Source organism: Podarcis vaucheri (genome assembly GCF_965113315.1).
Source record: "Podarcis vaucheri genome assembly, chromosome: 5".
In the NCBI taxonomy this organism is placed as follows: Eukaryota; Metazoa; Chordata; class Lepidosauria; order Squamata; family Lacertidae; genus Podarcis; species Podarcis vaucheri.
The window spans coordinates 76206834-76230258 of record NC_138763.1 but is presented as its reverse complement, the minus strand read 5'-3'; the positions used below and the strand labels follow the sequence as shown (position 1 = coordinate 76230258).

The window sequence follows — 23425 nt, the reverse complement described above, 5'->3', positions numbered from 1 at the left end:
AGGTTGTCTGGCCATGCCTAGAATTCTTTCTCCCAAACTTTGGCGCTTCTGTTCTTGTTACTCATGCTTCTGTTCTCTTGCTTTGTGAGAACTGGGAACAAAGCAGTGGGCTTGTTGGTGCTGTTGCTTCTGTGAATTGGACCCTACCTTTCTCAGACAGGAATATTAACTTTACAGGTGGACGTTTTCTGGCTTCTTGATGTCTCTTGGTTTCTGCTCTCCCCCTCCCCCCATCAACAGAAGTTTGTATTTCAGGCAGGTTTTCCTAAAGTGGTAGCAAAGTAAGCTGCAGTTTTCACACTTCAGTTAAGCAGCATAAGGCCTACTTTGTAGATGAGACCGGATTTAAAATGTAATAGGAAATTTGGAAAGAAATTTGGAAATTTGGAGGCCTTGCCTAGCAACGTTAGATGGCATTTTGCAAAACGTTTTGAATAAACTATTAGAAAGAAAGGCCATTGAATCCATTTGTCTAGGTTGCAGAACTGTTCTTTTTCAACGAAAGCAGTTGTAAACAAACAAAATTGGCAGAGGTTGACTGGCACCTAAAAACCGTATTAGCAGTTGAGTTGCAGTTGACACAGTTTTCTGCAGGTTTGATTTATCCGTTAGTAACAATTTGGACTAGATAGGAACAGTACTGTGGCTCAAGCATGCTTTGCACGCCCCAAATCTCACGTGTAATCCACGCTGTTTTTAACAAATGGATAGAAGGATATCTCAGTTGGTAGAGCATGAGACCCTTACCCTCAGGGTTGTGGGTTTGAGCCCCATGCTCAGCGAAAGATTCCTGCCTTGCAGGGGGCTGGACCAGATGATCTTCATGATCCCTTCCAACTCTACTACTCTATGATTCTATGATCTCAGGTGTCAGGACCAGGAAGGATGTCTGCCTGAGATGCTGAAGAACTGCTACTAGTAGAAAATGACAGTGACAGGGAAGATGGTCTGACATGAAAAAGCGCTCTCTGTGGGCTCCCCTTTCAAAAATCAGTGTGTGTTCCCCCTTTCAAATAAAGAAGGGCTAAGCATGATTTAAAAGGGACGCGGGTGGCGCTGTGGGTAAAACCTCAGTGCCTAGGACTTGCCGATCGCGGTTCGAATCCCCGTGGCGGGGTGAGCTCCCGTCGTTCGGTCCCAGCTCCTGCCCACCTAGCAGTTCGAAAGCACCCCTAAGTGCAACTAGATAAATAGGTACCGCTTTATAGTGGGAAGGTAAACGGCGTTTCCGTGTGCTGCTCTGGTGCCGGCTCGCCAGAGCAGCTTCGTCATGCTGGCCACGTGACCCGGAAGTGTCTTCGGATGGCGCCGGCTCACGGCCTCTTGAGCGAGATGAGCGCACAACCCTAGAGTCAGACACGACTGGCCCGTATGGGCAGGGGTATCTTTACCTTTACCTTTAAGCATGATTTCAGTGCGTTATTGACATATTTGGTTTTTTAAATTGCAAGTGGCTCACTTCCAGTAAACATTTTCATTTTTAAAACAAAGTGTTGTTGCCAGTGGGTTCACTAAGTGTTATTTTGGATATGCATTCTAAGCGTCCTTTTGCCTTATTAATGAGTGCAATAATGCAAGCACTGGTTGCTTTGAGCCGAGAATCAATGGATGTTTTTATTTAAAGCATAGCAGGAATCGTATAATGCCCATGAATGCATTATTGTCGCTGTAGGGCTGGCTGGTCTAAACCTGCCTCTCTGATTGGTTTAAATCAAATCAGTCCAAGCACTTCATAAAAATGTCCTTGTCAGCCCAGTTTGGCTTGCAAACCTATTCATCTCTGTCAGTTGTTAATATTAGTACCAGCTCTTGGCAATAGTCCATTAGTACTGTACTTAATTGCTCATGTTACAGATGATTACCAATATAAAAAGCATTAATGTTTTCCCATTGTGGAGCTGTTGCTATGTACGTGACTCAACACATACAAAGTGTGCAAGTTGTTATTATTTTATCAGGAGGCTACAGTTCTTGTAGAATTACAGTGGCTGATCACATAAAGTAAAGACAGCATGGACTGACTTTAGTACTGCAAAAACACAAACCTGGATTTCTGATTTGTGCGCTGTCAAGATCCTGCATTTCTATGTTAGGTCATCTGGGATTTAGAAATAATTGAAAATGGTTAGTTTTCTCATAGAACCGTGTTATTTGCAATGTGTTCTAAGGATATTGATATCAGATCAGATGCAGTTTTCACTCAGTGCCAGTTAAAGTGAGTCAGGGGTTTGTTTGTTTGTTTTTTACCCCTGCACAAAATACGCAATGGATGATTTTTGTTTCCCTGAGTAAATAGACATGATGCTGTAAATGAGCAGGAAGTTGTGGTTTTTGTTTAGGGAACTAACTCTCTCTCTCTCTCTCTCTCTCTCTCTCTCTCTCTCTCTCTCTTTCTCTTCATGATGTGTTTGTGACCTCACATTTCCTAAACAAAATGTAATTAAAAACGAAACAGACTACACATTAAGGTTATACAGTGGTGCACCGCAAGACGAATGCCTCGCAAGACGGAAAACTTGCAAGACGAAAGAGTTTTCCGTTTTGGAGGTGCTTCACAAAACGAATCTCCTATGGGCTTGCTTCTCAAGACAAAAATATCTTGCGAGTTCCTGCGGGTTTTTCCCCTCCCCCCCTTTTTCTAAGCCGCTAAGCCGCTTATCAGCTGATCCGATAAGCTGCTAAGCCGCTAATAGCGCTAATCCACTAATCTGTCAATGGGCTTGCTTCACAAGACGAAAAAACCGCTAGACGAAGATAATCACAGAACGGATTCTTTTCGTCTTGCGAGGCACCACTGTATGTTCTTCTATAAATTGTCTGTCCAGGAAGGTCCACTCCTCACACCCTTGACTGATTGTGTATTCCCTTCCAGAGAAGTAAATCTGAAAAGTTGTAACTCCACCTGACAGAGAGTATTGAGATGACTAGTAGAGATGCCAAAGCTCAAGAATGGTTTAAGGAAAGCTAGTAAACACACGCACAAAGAAACACACACACACACACACCACACACATCTCTACAACATAGGCACATCCATGCACAGTATTAGATGCTCTTTATTTTTCTATCCTAGGATAGTTAAAATGTATGAAAGGTGAATCTCAAAACCCATTTGAGCCATTTTCCTGGCAGCAGACGCCCAATAGACTGCCACCCCTCAGTTTCTGGTTGGAGAAACTCACAGAGTTATCTCCCACTGAGAACAAAAATGTAGTTTAGCCATGCACACTTCAACTTTGAAGAGCAACTGCCAGAAGAGATCAGGGCTGCAGCATGTGGGGTGGTTTTAACCCTTTCTCCCTGCACTGTGGCCCCAATGAAAACCCTTCTCCCTAACCCCTAAAAGCTGCTGTTGGTGCAAATGATAGCTTCTTTCCTGGGCCAAATATCAGCTATGGGAGAGGAATTTCATCAGGTCTCTCTTCATGCTCTGCATTCTCATTCTTGATCATACACAGAGTTGCTGTTTAACACTGAAAAAAGAAGCACGCAACACCATACTACACGTTTAATGTAACTTGCAATTTGGGCCTTATGACAGCTATATTCTCACTTGAAGCTCCCTGCTCTGATCTTTATTTCCTGTCAGTTCCCCACCCACCCTTAAAGGGACAGATACCTCTTCTACAACATCATTCTGTATAGGACATTGCAGACTTTGTGTCCCTGTGTCAAACTTTAGTCATAAAAATGTTGTGTTTTAAGATGTCTTAGTAATCAGGGTATCTTGGACTACTTGAATTCCAAATGTCTGCTTTGTGTCTGTTACTGACCATTTTTTATATTAGGTGACAGCAGTGTCAAAATTGTTAGGATACTTCTCAGCAGAACTGAAACCTGCCACGCATATACTCCATAATGTTGTGACATCTATTGTACAAAACCCATGGCATTATCGGGCAATAGCCAGCATTTGAGCAGGGAGTAAATCACACACAAGTTATAGGTTGCACATTTGAACTTGCTGAAGTGTGAAATCACAACAATCCACGCATGCAACAGAACCAGAGGGCTGTTAGATCTTTCCCTTCACATGCTTCCATGGTTCCACATATTTTTGAATTACATTTGTATCCCACCATTTCCTTCAAGGAGCTCAAAGTAGCATACGTGGTTCTCTCCTTCTCCATGTTATCCTCACAATGACCCAATGGAGGTAGGTTAGATTGTCAGACAGTGATTGGCCCAAGTTGTGTTCACTACTTCATTAATACAAATATTTAAATGTGATGTATTCAACCCTATCATGTCAGTTGTGGAATCAAAATGTTTGTGTGTATGTGTGTTTTCCTTGTCCCAAACAAATACATTTAAAATCCAGGTGGAGCAATAGGGCACTTATTTACATGTCAAAATGAGAATTTTTACATATTGCAGATAAGTAAGCCAACAAAAGCTGCAACAAACAGATCTAACACTGTCATAGATGTTACAGCTTTAACCTGAGGGCTAAACTCTGTGACTCTTCTACCTCCTAGGTAATAAAACTGACGACCGATTTTGAATTATATTGAATTGAGCATCAGGTGGTCTTCCTATATTTAACTGAGCTTCCGTGTGTTGCTCTGGTTCGCCAGAAGCGGCTTAGTCATGCTGGCCACATGACCTGTCTGCGGACAAACACCGGCTCCCTCGGCCAGTAAAGCAAGATGAGTACCGCAACCCCAGAGTTGTCCGTGACTGGACTTAACAGTCAGGGGTCTCTTTACCGTTACCTAAACAATAACTAAATAACTAAACTGGCTGAATCAATTCAAAATTGTATGTCGCTGATTCAGTAAATTGTGGTGGCAGTTGTATAATTTAAGAATAAGCCCCATTGTGAACTCAGAGGGGCTGGCCTCTAAGAAATAATATATAAGACTCTGTGGTAACCATTTGAGTAGGAAGGAAGAAAAAGAGCTTAGGTATACGATGCATGTAGATTGTAGGGGTTGGATGTCAATGGATGGCATTAGGAGTCTTTACTTCCACCATATGGAATACCTTGCAAGAAGCTTGCTTTCAGTGAAAAATGTTTAGGTGTATGTATGGATGATGTAATTGAGATGTAAATAAAAATGTAGAACTGAAGCAAATATTTGTAAATATTCACATTTGCCAATTCTTCCATTCTAATTCTGAAAGCATGCATTTGCCCTTGTAATTTCAGTTTGTATTTTGAATGGTTTCCCCTCAAAACTCAAGTGGTTTCGACTTTGGCATCTCTTGATTTGAGTTGGCAGGCCTCAGAAATGAAAACTGATCAGCAGAAGCTGTCAAATACTGTCAGATGCTAAATACCATTGCATGCCAACTATCAAATAGTGTCAAACACCATTGCATAACAACTGTGAAACACCAATATTAAATACCATTGCATGCCAGTTATCAAGTACTAAATACCATTGCATCCCAACTAGCAAAAGCTGTCCAACACCATCTGTCAAATTTGAAAGATTGAAATAAAATCTCAGACTCAAATGTATTATACTGAAATCAAATACCATAGGACATAAAATACAAATATCAGATATTTGATAAGCATTTCAATATTCAGAGAACATGCAAGTATAGAGCTGTATACAAATTCTAACAGCAATAATAATTTGCAGACCCAAATTCTGAGGAGTGTTTTTTGAAACTTTATTGTTTGTTTCTTTATTTCTAGACAACACAGTTTTTTAAAAAATACAATTTCAGCTCTTTTTTTAAAAAAAAAGTCCATGTCAGCAAAGACCATGAAGTCTTGGTTCTGTCGGTCTGATGTATTTTCTAACCCAAACTCATAAAGGAGCCTGGTTGGCCTTGGTTTCCCCTATAATTTCATAAGAGAATTTCTTGGTTGTCTGCATTCAATTTTTCCACAGTAAAGTTTTAAGATGACTTCTGGGTGTGGGTGGGTGTCCATGGTTGATGGTTAATACATTATCTTATTTGCCTAAATTTAGACAACCTTTCTTTCCGGTTTCTTCACTATACTTCAATCCCCCAAACTTGGGAAACACAAGCTCTGCTAAGTCTTTTTTTTTTACAGGATAATAAAGTATTTTTCATCTCATGCAGCCCATCCATCCATCCCATAAGGGGAGGGGGGGAGAGAGAGAAAGAAAGAAAGAGAGAGAAACTGGTACCTTTGAATATTATCTCTTTCCATGCTATCAAAATTATCATCTCCTCTAGTGCTTTGTGAAATTTCTTCCACTTTGGGACAAGTTGGAAGAGTCATTCACATTGGGGTGGTTATTTTCCTTTCTTACATGCTCTAATAAGCAGCGATGTCAGTTAACAATGTTGACATTTAAAATATCATAGGCATCTGGATTAGAGTCTATTGAAATGAATGGGGCACTTGACACCTTAAAGCTATTGTTACAGACTCCCTGCATTCTCAGACAGATGGTCCTTTTTATTGGTTACACTGATTCCTTGGTTTAAAAGGCCTCATTCCACAGCCATAACAGCAAGAGGTTTATTATATTTTAAAATGTAACCTGATACTTTAGAGAACAAGTCAGAGGCCTTTCTGCAGCCTTACGGCTGCTGGGTCTTCATGCTCCTTAAAAACTATGGATCCTGTCTTGGTCTTAAATCAGTCATTTGTAATGTATCTGAACAGTTCAAATGCTTGCTTTTACGGAACAAAAAAATGTCCAGCTGAAGTGCTTGTAAGATTATTTCATGAGGGGGAAAAACACATCTCATATTCCAATATCCCCATCCTGATAATATGAAAAGCGAAATCTATTTTTACTCACAAAACCAAGTTAGGTCAAAATAAGGCATTGGAAGCAGGTTCCTGAAACAGCTTTAAAGGCATATACGTATTCTGTGAGGAAATTTCATACACAAGAGAGTCCAATAGTCCAACCAAAATGTTATTTGTTTTTCTTTTCTTTGCTTAAAGTATTTAGAGAGAACTTTGTAGAAGTGTACATTTCAGGAGCATCTGCAAGCACTAACATCCTGTCCAGAGGGGCAATAGAAAAACCTATTATACCATCTATCTAAAAAATATTTTATTTCCCTTCACTAAAGGTTGTAATTAATAGGAGGTTTGGGGTTCAGGTTGTTGAAAACATCCCGAGGCAAAAATTAACCAGGTCTTGTTCCATACTGGAAACTTCAGCTAGTTCTTTGTTTAACCAAAAAGAAAGCAAGAAAGCATCAAAGAAAAGATTTTTCTTTTGCTAGAGCAATTCTCTCCCCCACTCTCCTGTGTTTCTTCTAGGAAGTAAATTTGCTCAGAAGTAAGCCTCGCTGAGTTTAATGAGAATAAGACTGCTGCCTAAATTTATTTGTATTGGCCATTGGGAATAACAAAACAGAAGTAAGGTTCAGAGACATAAAGCCATTTTTGTACAACAGAACTGCCATCTGTGGTACATGACGGTCATATATTAAATAAGAGTGAAGAAAGGCATAATATAACAGGAGAAGATGCAACAATTTTCTTCCCTTACAATATGGGCTTCTCCCGTTTCACAGTCTGCATGATATACTTGCATACCAGCAAATCAGATGCTAGATCAGCCAGTCTTGCTCCTCTCCACATGCCTGCCTTTTTTATTTTTCAAAGAGCCATATGTATATTTATCCGTTTATATATTCATCTGTCCCCTTTTAAACAAACATAAATATTTAAAAACAGCTTCAAAACTGCTTCAGGGATTTTTTGTGTGGGTGTGTGAGGAGTAAGTGGACAGTTGATCCTCATTCAAATGCCGCCATATTGATAAACCTATACAAACAGCAGCTTATTTTGCGTCAGAAGACAGTTACCAGTCTGCAAATGAAGGGAACCTCCACCATTCCCATAGTGGTCCATTTGTACAGACCCAAATGTAACTTAAAATCTTATTAACTAAAATAATAATTATTGATCACCTCAGGCCTGTAGTAGCACTAGAACTGACTTTTGGCAGCAGGGCCTCTAACTGTCTCTAAGAAAACCTTTGCAATTTGTGAATTTCATTGTGAGTTTTCCACCAAGCGAGAGTTTGAGAATCAATTATTTGCCTTGGCATTTTTTCCTTCTTTGATAAATAACAAGAGGGTTTCTACTTATATTTCTGTCCTCGGGGCTTTATCATTAAGATTAAATAACTGTACTCTCAAGCATGCCACTGAACAAACATCTTTTCAATTATGTGAGTAATGGATGCTTTAACAAAAGAACTATTGAAAAGTCTGAAAGCATGTTTCTCTCCCCCCCTTCCCCACTAAACTAAAAATATTAAAATTAAAGTATCTAGTGACAGAAGAATGCCATTGTTTGCTCCTTAAAGCAGATTCTTAATTCTCTAGTCAAAATGTCTTATGTGTGTTTGCAATACTTGTTTTGTAGTTTTGAAAACTACCTGAAAGCCATTATCAAGAGATGCACAAAGTGTGTTGTTTTAAAATGGAGGAGCCTTCTGGTGGTTTGTGCTCCAATATTCTCCTACCACTTGTGTTTGAAGCCACTTGAGCCACGATGCATAGGTATCGTGTAGCTTATTGAAGAAATACTTTCCCCCTCAAACCAGCTTCCAATATGAAAACTTAAAGCACAGTTGAACAGAGTTGTGTACTTTGAGAAAGTCATTGCACATGTGCAGATGACAGCTTTATGGAATACAAGGGTGCCTGCTCCTGGGGGCTGAGGCACTGCGGCTCCCTGATCTATTTTTTGAAGGGGCCAGGCCCCTTCAAAATGTTCAGGGGGCCCTCCTCTGCAGAAGGTGGCACCTCTGGTGTGGGGTTGTGCAGTGGCGTAGCGTGAGGGGTGCAGGGGGGCCCGGCTGCACCGGGTGCAACATCTGGGGGTTAGGGTTAGGGGGCGCAAATCCATGGGTTAGGGGGCACAAATTACTTGCCTTGCCCCGGGTGCTGACAACCCACGCTACACCACTGGGGTTGTGGGCATGACAAGACACATCAGGCAATGTACTTCAGGTGAAGACATCCCCACCCGCTCACGGTTTGTGCAGCAAAATAAAAATGTGCTGAAACACTACAAGGGTGAAACAACCTCACTGCTTTTTAAGCCTCTAATGTTTACATAGCTTAAGTCTCAAGAATAAGCTTTCCTCGTTCTCTGGGCTTCTTTGTCTGAATATTGTGGGGAAACTGAAAATAGCCTTCAGATCAGAACTGGATGCAGGCAGGGTCTATGGAAGCCCAAGGACAGTGTTAGGTGAAGTTTTAGTGACTTTCTTTTCCATATATGCCGCCTTCCCATTTTTTGGTCGTATGTGAGGTACTTGGCAACCTTCCCTACTGGGCTTCAGTACAAGTCCCCGATTAAAGGAATAAAGAGAGCTTTCTGCAAGGAATGAGGTAGCATTGTTTGCGAACAAAGCAAAGCTGTGGTTGGTTTGGCCAGTAATATACGTGTTTGATTTGAGCTACAGATCAGTACAAGTTCTCCTTGTGAACGAAGAAACTTCTTTATATACGCGCACAATCAGGGAATTTAAAACAAACCTTCAGAATGTTAAGTTAGGTTGTGCTTTGGGAGCAATATTGAAGTTCTGAGCAGGAAAATTTTGCAAATACAGTCTTCAGTATATGGTATTCAACCTCTTCTCTGTTGCAGCCACAGCAGGAAAGGTCGCAGCTGGGGGGGGGGGCTTGCTTCAGTTTGCTAACTTAAGCAGCCACAATGCAAACGTATTACGTATGAAAGTCCTAGTTATGCATACCTTCGATAAACACCCTTTATGTGTGGTAGGACGGCAGGATCAGGCATGGTGTGTGTACACACACTGGGCCTCTTATCTGTAGTCCGACAAAAGTAAGGCTAATAGCAGATGAGCCAAACTTGAAAAATAATGATTGATCTTCATGCATCAAATTACACATGTATGGATGCCTCATAGGCTTCATCTGCACTATACATGTCAAGCAGTGTTGGGTAAAAGTAAAGGGACCCCTGACCATTAGATCCAGTCTCGAATGACTCTAGGGTTGCAGTACTCATCTTGCTTTACTGGCCAAGGGAGCCAGTGTACAGCTTCCGGGTCATGTGGCCAGTATGACCAAGCCATTTCTGGCAAACCAGAGCAGCACACGGAAACACCGTTTACCGTCCCGCCGGAGTGGTACCTATTTATCTACTTGCACTTTGACATGCTTTCGAACTGCTATGTGGGCAGGAGCAGGGACTGAGCAAGGGGAGCTCACCCCGTCGCAGGGATTCGAACCACCAACCTTCTGATCGGCAAGCCCTAGGCTCTGCGGTTTAGACCACAGCTATCCCACTTTAAATAGTCATGACTTCCCCCAAAGAATTCTGGGAACTGTAGTCTGTTAAGGGTGTTTAGGAGACCCCACAGAGCTACAGTTCCCAGTGTTTTTGACACTCAGTCCCCTTTCCCAGGGAACTATGGGAATTGTAGCATTGTGAGCTGCATAGGTGGCCTCACAACCCTCAGCACCCTTAAAAAACCACAGTACCCAGGAGTCTTTGGGGGAAGTGGAATACTGCTTTATACATATAGTGCAGATGGAGGCATACTTTCTGTGTGAAAGTTCTGTGTGAAAGCATACAGATTTCTGTGTGAAAGTTAAGCGCATCAATAAATATTCCCATCAAAATCAAGGGGAGTGAAAAATGCTTAGCTTTGATTGGCACCCCCCTGTGTTAGAAGCATATTAGGAGAGATATCATGTGCCATCTGTTAGCATGTCCTACTGAACATGAGTAATTCAGTATCCACATTAGTGTGTACCCCCATCAACCTGCTCCTGATGTTAGGGCTTGCAGTTGCAATGTGTGCTACCCTGATTCAAGCTGCAAGCTATAAATAGTAGGTTTGCGAATGCATTCTGCTGCTTTCCTGATTCAGTATGGAATGGCACTTCCCTTGAGCTCATGCAGTACTGTGAAGATAGAATGTCTTTAAAATAGTGGTATACTTTCAGGTCAGTGGCTGGAACTAATATGAAGCTCTAAAGAAAGGCCAACATCTATCGCTGCAAATCTCCTTTACGAAAAACTGTCCTAGACAGAACATTCATACATATGGAGGTGCCAGTATTATTGATCTGTTCTTAATCATCACCATTCATCTTGATCATCCTAGAGTCCCCATCACTGTAGGTGATCTTCACTAACTTGTTTTTATCGTAGAAAGACTCATGAAAGGGCAGTGGTTACCAGGCAGGTTTCGTTTTCCTGCTTGTACTGCTGTTTTATAGAATCATGCAACTTCACCTCTGAAAAGGAATTGCCCACCCCCACTATTTGCTCTGCACAGTTTGTTTGTGAAAATGGCCTCTTCAAAGTGCTTCAGAGGAAGCTGATGATGAATCAGTGTACCCATATTAGTACTGTTGCCTTTTGAACTCTTGTTCCCCCCAAAAACCTCTGGAATATCTGGCGAGTTCCATATAGGCTGTTGGAAACCTTTGTTTCTTTGTTGTGTTGTATTTTCTAGAAACTGAAGATAGTTTTTTCCTAATTCAGTAACCCGATGAAGTAGATTGTTGCTGACCTGGTTCTGCAAGCAAGTAACTTGAGACTGAGGTTTAGATGGCTTCCACACAACACTCCAGACCATAACTGACAAACAGAAAGCATAGCAGGGAGTTTCTAAGTAAAGAGGTATTTCTGTTGTTGTGGGAGTTTGGAGTTACTTTGCTGTTACGACACAAAAGTGGATGTAACCCCTGTAGCTGTCGTGCAAGCCCAATTGGATTAGTTGTGACTAGAATGGATCCTGCCCCACAGCTTGTGGGAAATAAGCTCATTTGTGTGGGCTTTAAGCTCATTTGTGTGGAAATTCCTCTAGAGACCTTACTGAGGAAATCTTGACCAAGGAAACCTAGCAAAGACAGGATTCACCTGGAATTCGAATATTGGTTTGAGAGATTTTTGGGGGCTACATTTCTTACATTGCTATCAATATTCCTTTAATGACATCTTGGCTATTCTGCAGCAAGGATTGGTAAGCTATAATTTCTGCCATTTTTCTAGCACCCACCCCTTTTTATCAATTTAAACTATTGTCACTGTAAGAAAAGGGTGTTGTGACAATTGAATCATTCCCATGAAAGATGATTATGTATTCCCTTAGATCTGAATCACTTAAGAAAGCCATTCATTGTCAGTGGAAAACAAACTGGGTCCTTGAGGCTAATTTTTAAGTCTCTAATGTGTCCATTGGCCTAAGCATGGGCGCATGGGCCATTTGCACATTAACCTTGGAGAGGTATACCCACTGTTTGGATCACATGCACAGAGAAGAGGTTTTCAGCAGCAATCATAGGCAGCAAAAGAAGGAATCGGGGAAAACTGACTTGCAAAATGAGTAGTTTTACCCATGATCCTTGAGCCCAAGCTACCTGAGAGTGAACTTTGCTAAAGTCAATGGAGCTACTCTAAGAGACACAGCTGGAGCTATAAGAAAAACAATGCCAATCATTTGATACACAGGCGGGAGCAATGGGCAAAGGTAAAAAGCCCTCCTCAAACCAACAGGGATGGCAGAGTTCACACAAAAGCTGGCTGCAGGCTTTTGGCCTCATTCCTTTGCTGAACCAGGGCCATGATAGCTCCCTGTTTTTGGATGAGCCCAAAGTCTTTCCTGCAATATCTCAGAGTAGCGCAAATGGGTAGAGCATGAGACTCTTAATCACAGAGCCCCACGTTGGGCGAAAGATTACTACACTGCAGGGGTTGAACTAGATCAGTGTTTTTCAACCACTGTTCCGCGGCACACTAGTGTGCCGTGAGATGTTGCCTGGTGTGCCGTGGGAAAAATTGAAAAATTCGAAAGATTTTTTTTTTTAAAAAAAGTCAAATTTTCTCCCACTAGGCGGGCGCCGGACTGTGTCCACCCTATTTTCCATCCGTCCTGGGTGGGGATCAGATCGGATGGCATCGGATGAGAGCGGACAGGCGGTCCGCTCTCATCCGATTCCCCATAGAGAGCAGCGGGGCTCTGACATCTCCCTCTCCGCACACAGTGGTGGTGTGCCTCGTGATTTTTTTCATGAAACAAGTGTGCCTTTGCCCAAAAAAGGTTGAAAAACACTGGACTAGATGACCCTTGTAGCCCCCTCCAGCTCTATGATTCTATGGTAAGAACTTATGATCCCATGCAGTTCCAGTAATGGAAGAATGTAGGAACCATCATTGACACCAGTTCTCCCAACATGAGCTTGTTCTTCCTGTGTGTTTCCTATATTTTACCTTACTCAGAGAAAGCAAGGGGTGAGGCCAGAGTCAAGCGAGAAGAACGCCACTCCCATAGCATAAGAATGAGGTCACAATGAAGAGTTAAATATGGAGCTGGCAGCCTTGACTACAGATTTCCTTTCCTTTCATGCTCCCCCCTCAAGAGTTATTCTTCTAACCCCTTTTATTTTTATTACTATAAATAGATGCAGTCCACTATTTCCTGCGCAATAGAGTTGGACTTAGAAGAGTAGTGGCTTGGCACAAGAATTAATCAGTATATGAAACATTAGTACTTATCACTTTAGTTTTTTTTAAAAAAAACACACACACACGCATAAGATTTTGAGTTGCATTTTTCCCATGGCACAGGAGAAGAATGTTGGCTAATGAAGGATAAGAGTTGTGTGGTTAATGCCTTTTATGAAATACTAATGATGAAGACATGTTTGACATGCTGTAAAATACATTTTTCTAATGTGAAGTTTCTGCCTTTTGTTGGAGATGAGACAAAATCCCCAGAGGATTTTAGAATTTGTAAATATAAAATTATCTGCCTCCATGGTTCTCCCCCCCCCTTTTTTTTTAAAAGGCTGGCAGAAAGCCAGATTACTTACATTACTGTAATAGATTTGATGACCTCTGACTTCTGCTGTGGAGAAGTACATTGAATTTTTCATTACATCAGAGGATGCTGAAAGCTAAAAACTCAGAATACTAGGCACTAGTATTTAATTCAACATTTAGCCAAGCAAAATCTTTCTCCTCCCCCCACCCCCGCTAAAAGAGGGGGGGAGTACCCACAATTAAATGTAATGTATCTCTGATTGTGTCAGGATTAATAAAACACTGATTTGTTCATCCAGCTCGTATTGATTTTTAAGTTGCCTTTATTTATTTTTTAAAAAGGATAATCTTGCTTTTCATAGTCATTGAATTTAATCAGAAGCTCAGTTGATGGCAAAGACTTCCCTACTGTTTCTGCTCTGGGCTGGAAAATGTTATTCTTGTATTATTCCAGTGGAAAAAATAGCCCCGTGCTGTTCAGAAATCTGCTGCCTGCAGAAGGATTGTTCTTTAATACGCTACTGCTTACACATTCTCGTTATGTTAATTATCCTATAAATAATGCATTTTATTAATCTGAATGTAGGCATTGCGTTCATAATAAAGGCATGTTCCACCCCCGCCCTGCAGACCCAAACCCTGGGTTACGTGGAAGTAAATGCCCTCCTCTTGCTGTGTACTCCCCTCCTCTGCGTTTCCTCTGTAGTCTTCCTCTTCTCAAAATTTAGACTGTAATCTCCTTGAGGGCAAAAATCTGCCTTTTTTTTCCTTTTTGCTTATGAAACTCCACAAAGCAGAATGCATATTGATGATATTCTTATGCGTAACAACAACAGCAGCGATGGTTAAACCCACATCCCCATTCTTAGGCTTTTCGGCAAGATTGCTTCTTACGAATACAGGAACTCTTCTCCCAACATCTGACACTGAAAACTCTTTCAAAGTCTAATATATTTTTTTGTACATGAGGGTTTATACACATTGTGGTTCATTTTTTCTGTTAATGTTTGCGAAACACCTTTTATCTTGCACCGAGGTTGATTTAAATCGCCTAAGCGACAGCTATTTAGCACAAAATTGAGCTGCTCATTTCAAGCGTGTTGCATTCTGTGGGGGAAGTTTTAAAGCAGAGAATCATATTCTGCCTGATTTGGAGAATATTGACCTGCAGTTGACGAAATACAGTTGACTAAATACAGTGTGTGTGTGTGTGTGTGTGTGTGTGTGTGTGTGTGTGTGATGTTCTAATAGTATGTTAGCTGAAGCTTTGAATGTTCCACCAGCTTTATTTCCCTTGTACTATAACAGCTTCTAATAATCAAATGATAAGATCACATCCTGCGGGTAATTGTGTTGTACCGTGACAGGGCAACTGAAGGCAAGGAAGGGTGGGGGGACCACAGAGTGAAAATTCTAGCAAATGGAAACCTCTCTGTCAACTTGCAATTGTTCATAGCGTTAGGCTTCATTTTAATCCTCCTAAGCTCTCTGCTTTTTTTTTTTTTTTACTTTGCTTAAAAAAACCGAAAACCAACAACCCCACCTCGTTACTGTAGAGAAATAGCATTGCATTAGAATTTTCTGTCCAGGGTGGGGAGCTGATGCAAGTAGAACAAGCCGTGCTTGTGTTTTGATTCAATTTTTACCTTAGTCATGCCTCTCTCCAGATACAAGAAACATTTAATTCCAAATTTCCTGCTGTTGGCACTAGGCATTTGACCAGCTATGTGAAATGTATTTTTGCCACTGTGGCCTCTGCCAACTGCTGAGCTCAGTGAAAAAAAGCAAAATCACAAAAATGGAAACAGCAGGCCCGTCCTCCTGTAACGTTGAACTCTCATCAGCCATGACTCCTAATTATCCTCTGACCTAATGAGTTCCAGGGATTTATATGGCAACAAAGAGGCAGGAAGCTGTTGTCTTTTTGGTGGTCAAATTTAAAACTGACACAAAAGGGTTTCTCAGAAAGAGTGCTAACAGTGATTAATCTTATCAGGGCTGGCCTTTGTCCCGTTTCTGCTTTAACCGCCAGGATAATCACACAGAATATTTTATTTAAAAGGCCTAGTGGTGGCAGAGTATCATCCTCTAATTTTAAAGCTATGAGCAGCTTTTGAAACATTTACCGACGAAACATGTAGATTTCAAATGGGCTGCCTGTTCCCATGGCAACCAAACAAAGTCAAACAATCCTTTCTGCAGTGTTAACAACTATTGCCACCAAAAAAAAAAAAAAGTATTTTGGTTAAATCTGATTCTTTAAATATTTAACACATGGCAGAAAAAGATATAAATATTGCTCTGGATGAAACCCAACCTCGCCTCCTCTTGCTTCAAGTCCCAGGCACGGGAAAAGATGTTCAAGGGTGCCTTGAATATTTTGTGCTTGTTACAAATGAAATTTAGCAGCCTCAAGTATGAACAAGATTGTATTTCTTTCTCTCCCCCCCTTTTTTTATTCTGCCTTGTTATGCTTCTTTTTTTATTACATAAACATTAACCGTAATGTTACAGTGGGAAGCAAGTATTTGGCAAAGTCCGTATTATTTTGCTAAGCCTGCATAGAGAGAGCTGTTTTCAGTTTTAGCAGCTGTAACATGTTTAAACTCAGTTTGTAATGGGATCTGAGGACCAGCATTCCCCTTGGGCATTGCTTTAGCTTCATTACTGGCCAGCTGCCAAATTCAGGGCTCAAAAGTATTATTCACGCCTCTCTGCACATACCCATGTCAGAGCATGCTCAGTTCATGAATTTTGTTTCTAATATGGCATAAATGAGGTTTACTTTTTAACATAATTTATGTTGTATTTTATTAAAATGTGAAATACTATCATCGCAAGCAAGCTAATCCCAGCTCTCTTGAAGCCAAACTGTGTTTGAACATCTAAATTAAAACTGGATGGCTTGGAGCTGATTCTGGAATAACAAAAAAAATCTGTGCCTGAACAAAAAGAGTTTTCTATCTTGAACTCTTAGATTAAGCTATAATTAAAGAAGTCTGATATTTGAACAGATTAATGCTGTTTAAAAAGCAACGTCCATTTTCTTCAACAGATACCTATTGTGGGGGGTTTTTTAAAAAAAAATGTTTGCCATACTAAAGTTCATATTTTTAAAAGTCGGAGTCATGCATTATTCCTGCTATGAGTCATTCATTAATCATGTTTAATGCATTATAAGAACTTTAATCACTGGAGCTGAAACTCAGATTGTAAGCCAATCCATTCTTTTTAATAACACTGCTTATTTACCCTCATTTCAAGAGGCACTCTGTGGAGGGGGGGTGGGAATCAGATTGAAGCATCTCTGTCTCCTCCCCCAAGCAATTTTTCCATGGTTTGAAAGACAAAACTCTGTAATTAAAATTCTCTAATTGTCTCTTAAAATCGTTTTTGTTCCTGCCCACTGTGCCAACTACCACCTGGTAGACACTGCTTGCCCTTTTCCCCCTTTCCCTAGAGAAAGAGGAATCTTCTTGCTCACAAAATGGGCCCTATTCTAGTACAAGGTTTCTATACCAGTTGGACTACAGTTCCCATCAGCCACAGGGGCCAGGCATGATAAGAGCTGTAGTCCAACAACATATGGAGGGCAAAACAGGTTGGAGAAGACTGCTTCCATCTTCTGATGGAACCATATCTAGCCCACAGGATAGAGGATACAAGATGATACAGTCCAGAATATGCTGATGTTTGGTGGTGGAGGGGCCACATCCCTCCTCCCCAGCTTCTGGGATTCTATGTGCAACCCTGCTGGGTTGAGTTTTGTCTTCACCCCTTCCCATTGCACTCTGCTCCTCTAGCTTCTGACTTACGCAGGTAGCTCTGAGAATCCAAATAGTTATGGGAAAGCCCTCTGGGGATTGCAGAGAAGAGAAGGCAAGAGGCATCTAGAGACAATGGTTGGAAGGGAGCTAGCATGTCTAGTCTGCACTGTTTTGGAGGCAGATTTAAGGACTTCAGACCCAAGACCTGAACTGACCCATGTGAGGTTCCTTAAGACCTGTTCACACCGCAATCCACCCTGAGGTTCCAGTTGGGATTATTTGCTATTTTCTGTACTTCTGTACTTTCAGGGTATATATGGCACTGCTGTTGGGAAGTTCTGTAACTCAAGTCGGTTGCTGTTTAAACAGGCCAAAGAACTAAATACAAAGTATTTCCATTAAGATCTATTTAAAGTAGTGGGGGAGATATGTAGCTCATCTCCAGCGATTCCATTTGGCTTCATAATCTCATTTATCTCAATGGATTTTTAAAAAAATGTTCTGCTTGTTGTCACTTGTTGGACCTGATCCAGCTAAAGTTACTTATGGCTAACACTGCAATGCTTTAGGTGTGTACTCAGAAGTAACTTTAATGAGACCGACTTCCAGGAAAGTGTGAATTGGAGTGCAGATTAAATTGAATTTATGTGACTTAATTTAGTATCAGCTAACCTGTAAGTTTCAATAGGACTTGGTCACAAATAAATTGAAGTGGATCAGAACCATCCCATTTTTAGGTTTACACATAAAGACACATTGTATAGCTAAACATGTAAAGTGTGAATATTACAGATGTTTAGGAAACTGTGTATCATCTGAGAGGTTGGCAAACTCAGCTTTGTGGTTGCAAAATGTGTGAAAGACAGAGGAAATAATTTGATTCAGCAGCAGTTTGAGAAGAAGAAACAGCTTCCAAATCCTACTGCACATCTTTGACTTCTAGTTTTGAGTGTTTTTTTCTTTCTTTCAAAAAACAGTTTTTAACAATGAACTTCTTACAGCCATTTATTTTATTTGGGTCTTTTGGGTGAGAACTTCTAGAACTGATCAATTATTCGTTCTTTAGATTAATCCTGCCGTATGAGAGATTTATTAAAGGAGAAGAAGATAAGCCACTGCCTCCTGTGAAACCTCGAAAACAAGATAATGTCGCCCAGGAGGGGGAAAGTAAGATAAAATTGTCTGGAACAAAACGCATCAGAAATGAACACCAAAAGAGCAAGAAAGAAAAAGACAATGCACAGAAACCCCAGGATGCACCCGAGGTTAGTTTCCTTTCCCCGCTTTCTTCTTTTCGTTAACTTTTTCGTTCTGCAGGTGCTGCTTTGATCGCATAATGTCCAGAAATCATCTTTTGAACCAGGGCTCACACAAACAAATCCTCTTTCGGGGCCAGGCCATATGTCACTTTTTACTGACATGGCGTCTTCAGGGCCTAAAAAGACACAAAAATGTATACCTATGTGTTCCAGTGTGCACAGAATCCATTATGTGTCCGTGTAAAAGTCGCGGGCTCAGAAGTCCCCTTTCTGCAGAACCCGGGTTGGTATTCCCCAGGTCTCTCGTAATATGCAGCTAAGAATTCTGAAATTATACGTAAATTATACGTACAGTGGTACCTCAGGTTACATACGCTTCAGGTTACAGACCCTGCTAACCCAGAAATAGTACCTTGGGTTAAGAACTTTGCTTCAGGATGAGAACAGAAATCGTGCTCCGGCGGCGCGGCGGCAGCAGGAGGCCTCATTAGTGGTGCTTAAGGTTAAGAACAGTTTCAGGTTAAGAACAGACCTCTGGAACGAATTAAATACTTAACCTGAGGTACCACTGTACTTAATCCGAGGTACCACTGTACATACTTTATTCATTTCAAACATCTTAACGTTAAGAATAATGTAGGGGGAAAGGTCCTTAGTTTACCCAGAAGGACTGAAGTATAACTGATGGTGATATGACTTGTGTGATTATGGAGGGCATGGAAGCGATGACAGAGATGCCACCTCTGGAAAGGTCGTCAGTACATGTGGTACATGGGCGGTTGTGTGTGGGGGGGTGCACCATGTGGCTGGTAATGTCTTACAGCTTCCCATGCCTTCCACACAGAAGAACCAGGCTCAAAGACGCTTGAGAGTAATGCGCTTTTTATTATTGTCCGGTGTATCTTGGCCCAAATAGGCCTTACTCAGGGATATTTCTACCATAACCAATCACATGGCAAAATAAAAATTGTTTAGAGTTTTCTTTAAGGAAGGTGATCATGAGGGAACTGAGTTATGTTTTAAGCAAGACTTGCTCATTGTCCTTTTTTTTGTAGAAAAGCCACTTTGGAAGGCCTGTTTGGGCCAAAACTCTTTAGCGTCTTTAATATTGGTTCTCCTTTTCTGTTATTTCCATGGACTTGACCTCCAAAGCCTGGGTTAGAATATATTTTTTATACAACCACAGTCTTTGCAATAGCTTCTTTGGAGAGTTTCCTTCACCCACCCCTGCTCCTTTAAAAAAAATTAATTGTAAACTGAGACATATTTTGAAAAGGCACAATCTTTATTAAAATATACATAAAAGAGGGCATGCAGTCTCTGTTTAAGCAACTGCTAGATTGCAACAGAAATTGCCAAAAGCAAGGAAATACAAGTTAAGTCTAGCATTCCATTCCTTGTTCATCCCTTTGTGCTTTGTTATTTATTGCAGGGAGTTTGGATCAGCGAGTTATGTTACATACCATATGTGCTGCAATAGAAGCTAAGCACAACGTAACAAGCCAGCGATGGAGTGTCAATCTAAACTTTGAACTTCCTTGCTTTTGTTGTTTAGTATCTCAAATTTCCTGCGACTTAAACTGCAGTTATTTTTTATGTGAGTCGCAGGTCAAGTTCTCAGATGGAGAGTAGAAAGTGCACAACACAAAATGCAATTATGTGAGCTTCCGACTGCAAGAACATAGCAGTGTAATTCTTTTCTCCCGTCAGTCAGTAATGTTGGATGTTCTTGATATCAAATTCTCACAAATGTATGAGGGACCTCAGAAGGCTTTTAAGCAAATCATTTTTCATAAGTTTGAAAAATATAATTCCTCTTTCCTTCACATATGAAAGCACCATGTAAAAACCATTCCGCTTTTGTTGTGCCTCTTAGGTTGGGGAACTGAATTGGATCATTGCGTTTATGTTTGCAGTTTATTTGTAAGCTGTTTAGAGCGACTCCTTTGTGGTGGGGAAAAGCGGGTACAAATCTTTTAAATAAGAAATATTTGTTTGTGGGGTGCAATATTATTTTGGGATTTGGGGCAGGGGGCTGGTAAGCCGACTAATTTGTAACCCAGAGAGAGGGGAGCAGTGGCATTTGCAGGTGTTTTGTAGCTAATGTTGGTTGGGGTAATACGGAAAGTTATTAAAGAGAGTGGGCACAAAACCCCCACAAATTAAGTGCAAGCAATCTCATGGCAATCCCTGAGACTTAAGTTAGTCACAATCCACTTATTGCTTTCACGGGGACTTAGGACTTACCCACACTGGGGCAAATGTGGAATCACACCTTTCCCCCCACTTCAAATGCGGGTTTCCCCCCATCTTGGCCATTTTGGACTTGAAAAGCCCTGCATTCAAAGGGAGAAATGTTAGAGGCAACGCTGGGATGGGGAGGACGTCATTTGGTCCGCGACCTAATGGTCAGGGGTCCCTTTACCTTAATGGGGAGACAGGAAAATCCACACGTTTCTCCAGTGTGGACAAGGCCTTAGTTGCAACTACTTATAGGCACACTCTGAAAATCTTTGGCCTCAAGATGCCTATTAATCATACTGACACTTTGAAACAACTCTTTCACTTGCTGGTTCCCACTTCCTTCCCCCCTACACACTTTAATCTTTCTCAAGCCCTTCCACCCATATGATATGCAGAAAGTTGAAGTGCAGCCACCTTGCACCCCTCCCCCCAGTATACATCCCAATATACCAGTGGCCCCAGGCTCTACTCAAACAACGAGTTCTTTAGGCGATCACCTTATTAAAGAAATCTTAATCAACTAGTTGAACAAACTGTCAGCTCGGAAGAAACAATCCCCCCTTCTCACTCATATGGAATGCCTCTTATAAGATGATGCCCTGCTGCATACAAACATGCATGTATCATCTAAGGGGAAGGAGAGTATTCTATGTTTCTTCAGAAACATAACAAATTTATGAAAATTCAATTAATTATTAGCGTAATAAAAACTGCCTTTCCTGATTAACCAGGGACACATTTTTGGCCACTTCGTCTAAACCAGGGGTGTCCAACCAGTACATTGTGATATACTGGTAGATCCCTGGCTGATCCTGGTAGATCGCAGGATCCTTATCGTGCACAAAAAGTCACAGGGGAAAAGCTAAAAAACTCTGTGCAATCGTCCTCCCAAAAAGCGCTCAACAACTCTGGGCAATCCACCCACCCCACGGATGCTCCTTTCCCTCCAGTGACAATGGGTAGATCACTGCCAGTTTTTTTTATACTGGGAGTAGATCAGTCTCTTGGGAATTGGACATGCCTGATCTAAGCTACTTGCTGATCATTGCAGTCCTACCATTTGTGTGTGTTTGTGTGAATTTGTGATGCATACATCCAACATCCTGCAGCTCTGCCCTATCTAACCAGCTTCAGCATTCCAGTTTACCAGGAAGCTGGACTACCTGTACGTAGTAATAGCTTTTGTGTCTTGTGAAAGCCTGAATCGCTAAGGCTGTTTTAAAACTTAGCTGTCGGCAATCCCAGGCCTGGCACCAGTAACCAACCAGGTTGTGGACTGGCTGAAGGGCCTCTCACCAGCCACACTGCCATGAAGCAGCTTCCCTGCAATGCCCTCCTCAGGTGGTTTTCAGAGGTGGCAAATGTAAGCTGAGCCCCCATCCACAGTGGCCACCAGTCATTTCAAGTAACCCAAAATGCCATGCCCCGGCCCATCAATCCATGAAATGGTAACTTATCCATCTTAACTGCCCTAGGTTTTGAAATCAGTTTTCAGTGCTGTGCGTGAAGTTTTTATTAGGCTGAAAACAGTCAAAAGAACCCACTGTGCATGTTGAAATAATAACCATACATCTCTCTTGATTATGATCTGCCTTCAGGCTTCATGTTTCTGCAAATATGTGAATAGTTCCCATTTAAAATAATCCTGTAAAAGTACTCCAAGTGGTAAGATTTTTAACTTGACACATCCTGAGAAATATGCACTTTCAAATATTTTTCAAGAAATGTTTTTCAGTGTGAACAATGAGGGAGAAAGCTATCTTGTAATGACTCATAACTGTTTGTGTGAGCACGCTGTTAATTGGTTACAGCTCAGTTTAGCATTACATTTGACTGTTTTGTTACGATGGCTGTAACTGAGTACAAGATGAAATATTATTATTCCTCTCGTACATGCTGCTCTAGCACAACTGCAAGCTCCTATCAAAGTGTTGCCCAACCAGGGAGAGAGAGAAAGATCCAGTTATTAACTATCAGTTTTTCTCCGTCTGCTTTGCTCATCTGTCTGGTATTTTCCTGTAATTGTATAAGCTCTGGAGGCCAATGTTAGAATTTTCGCAAAAGGGCTAATGATGATATTTGGACTGCAAAAGGCATCTTTTACTTTGAGTTTCTTTGCGGAAAAAATTATGGAAGCAGTCACAATGAGTAACGGATACTTTAACTAATAGGAAATAGAAAAACCCAACACATAGGAAAATTTAAAAGCAGCTGCAAAGACGTAAATCTTGGAGAAGATTGTGATGCATTGGCTGCCTTGCATCCATCTCTCACATGACGCCCTTTAATACAGCATTTAGATAATAACTTTCCCAATGCCTCCTCTTTACAGCTGAGAAAGAGAGAAGCGGGTGGGGTGGGGGGTGTTAACAATAATAATAGAAGAGCTCAGACAACGTCGCTGCTTTATGACTGCCTTCTACTAAGAGGCATGCCGCAAGAGA

General features: G+C 41.2%; 1 protein-coding gene across 2 annotated transcripts in view; it reads left to right on the top strand.

The window, feature by feature from the left end:
• Positions 1 to 23425, top strand: part of ARID5B (AT-rich interaction domain 5B) — a 192786-nt gene that overhangs the window by 160701 nt on the left and 8660 nt on the right. For both annotated transcript variants that reach the window (XM_082222314.1, XM_082222313.1), the window contains exon 9: positions 18545 to 18743. In XM_082222314.1, coding sequence (XP_082078440.1) covers positions 18545 to 18743 — 199 coding nt within the window. The remainder of the gene's footprint in view (positions 1 to 18544; positions 18744 to 23425) is intronic.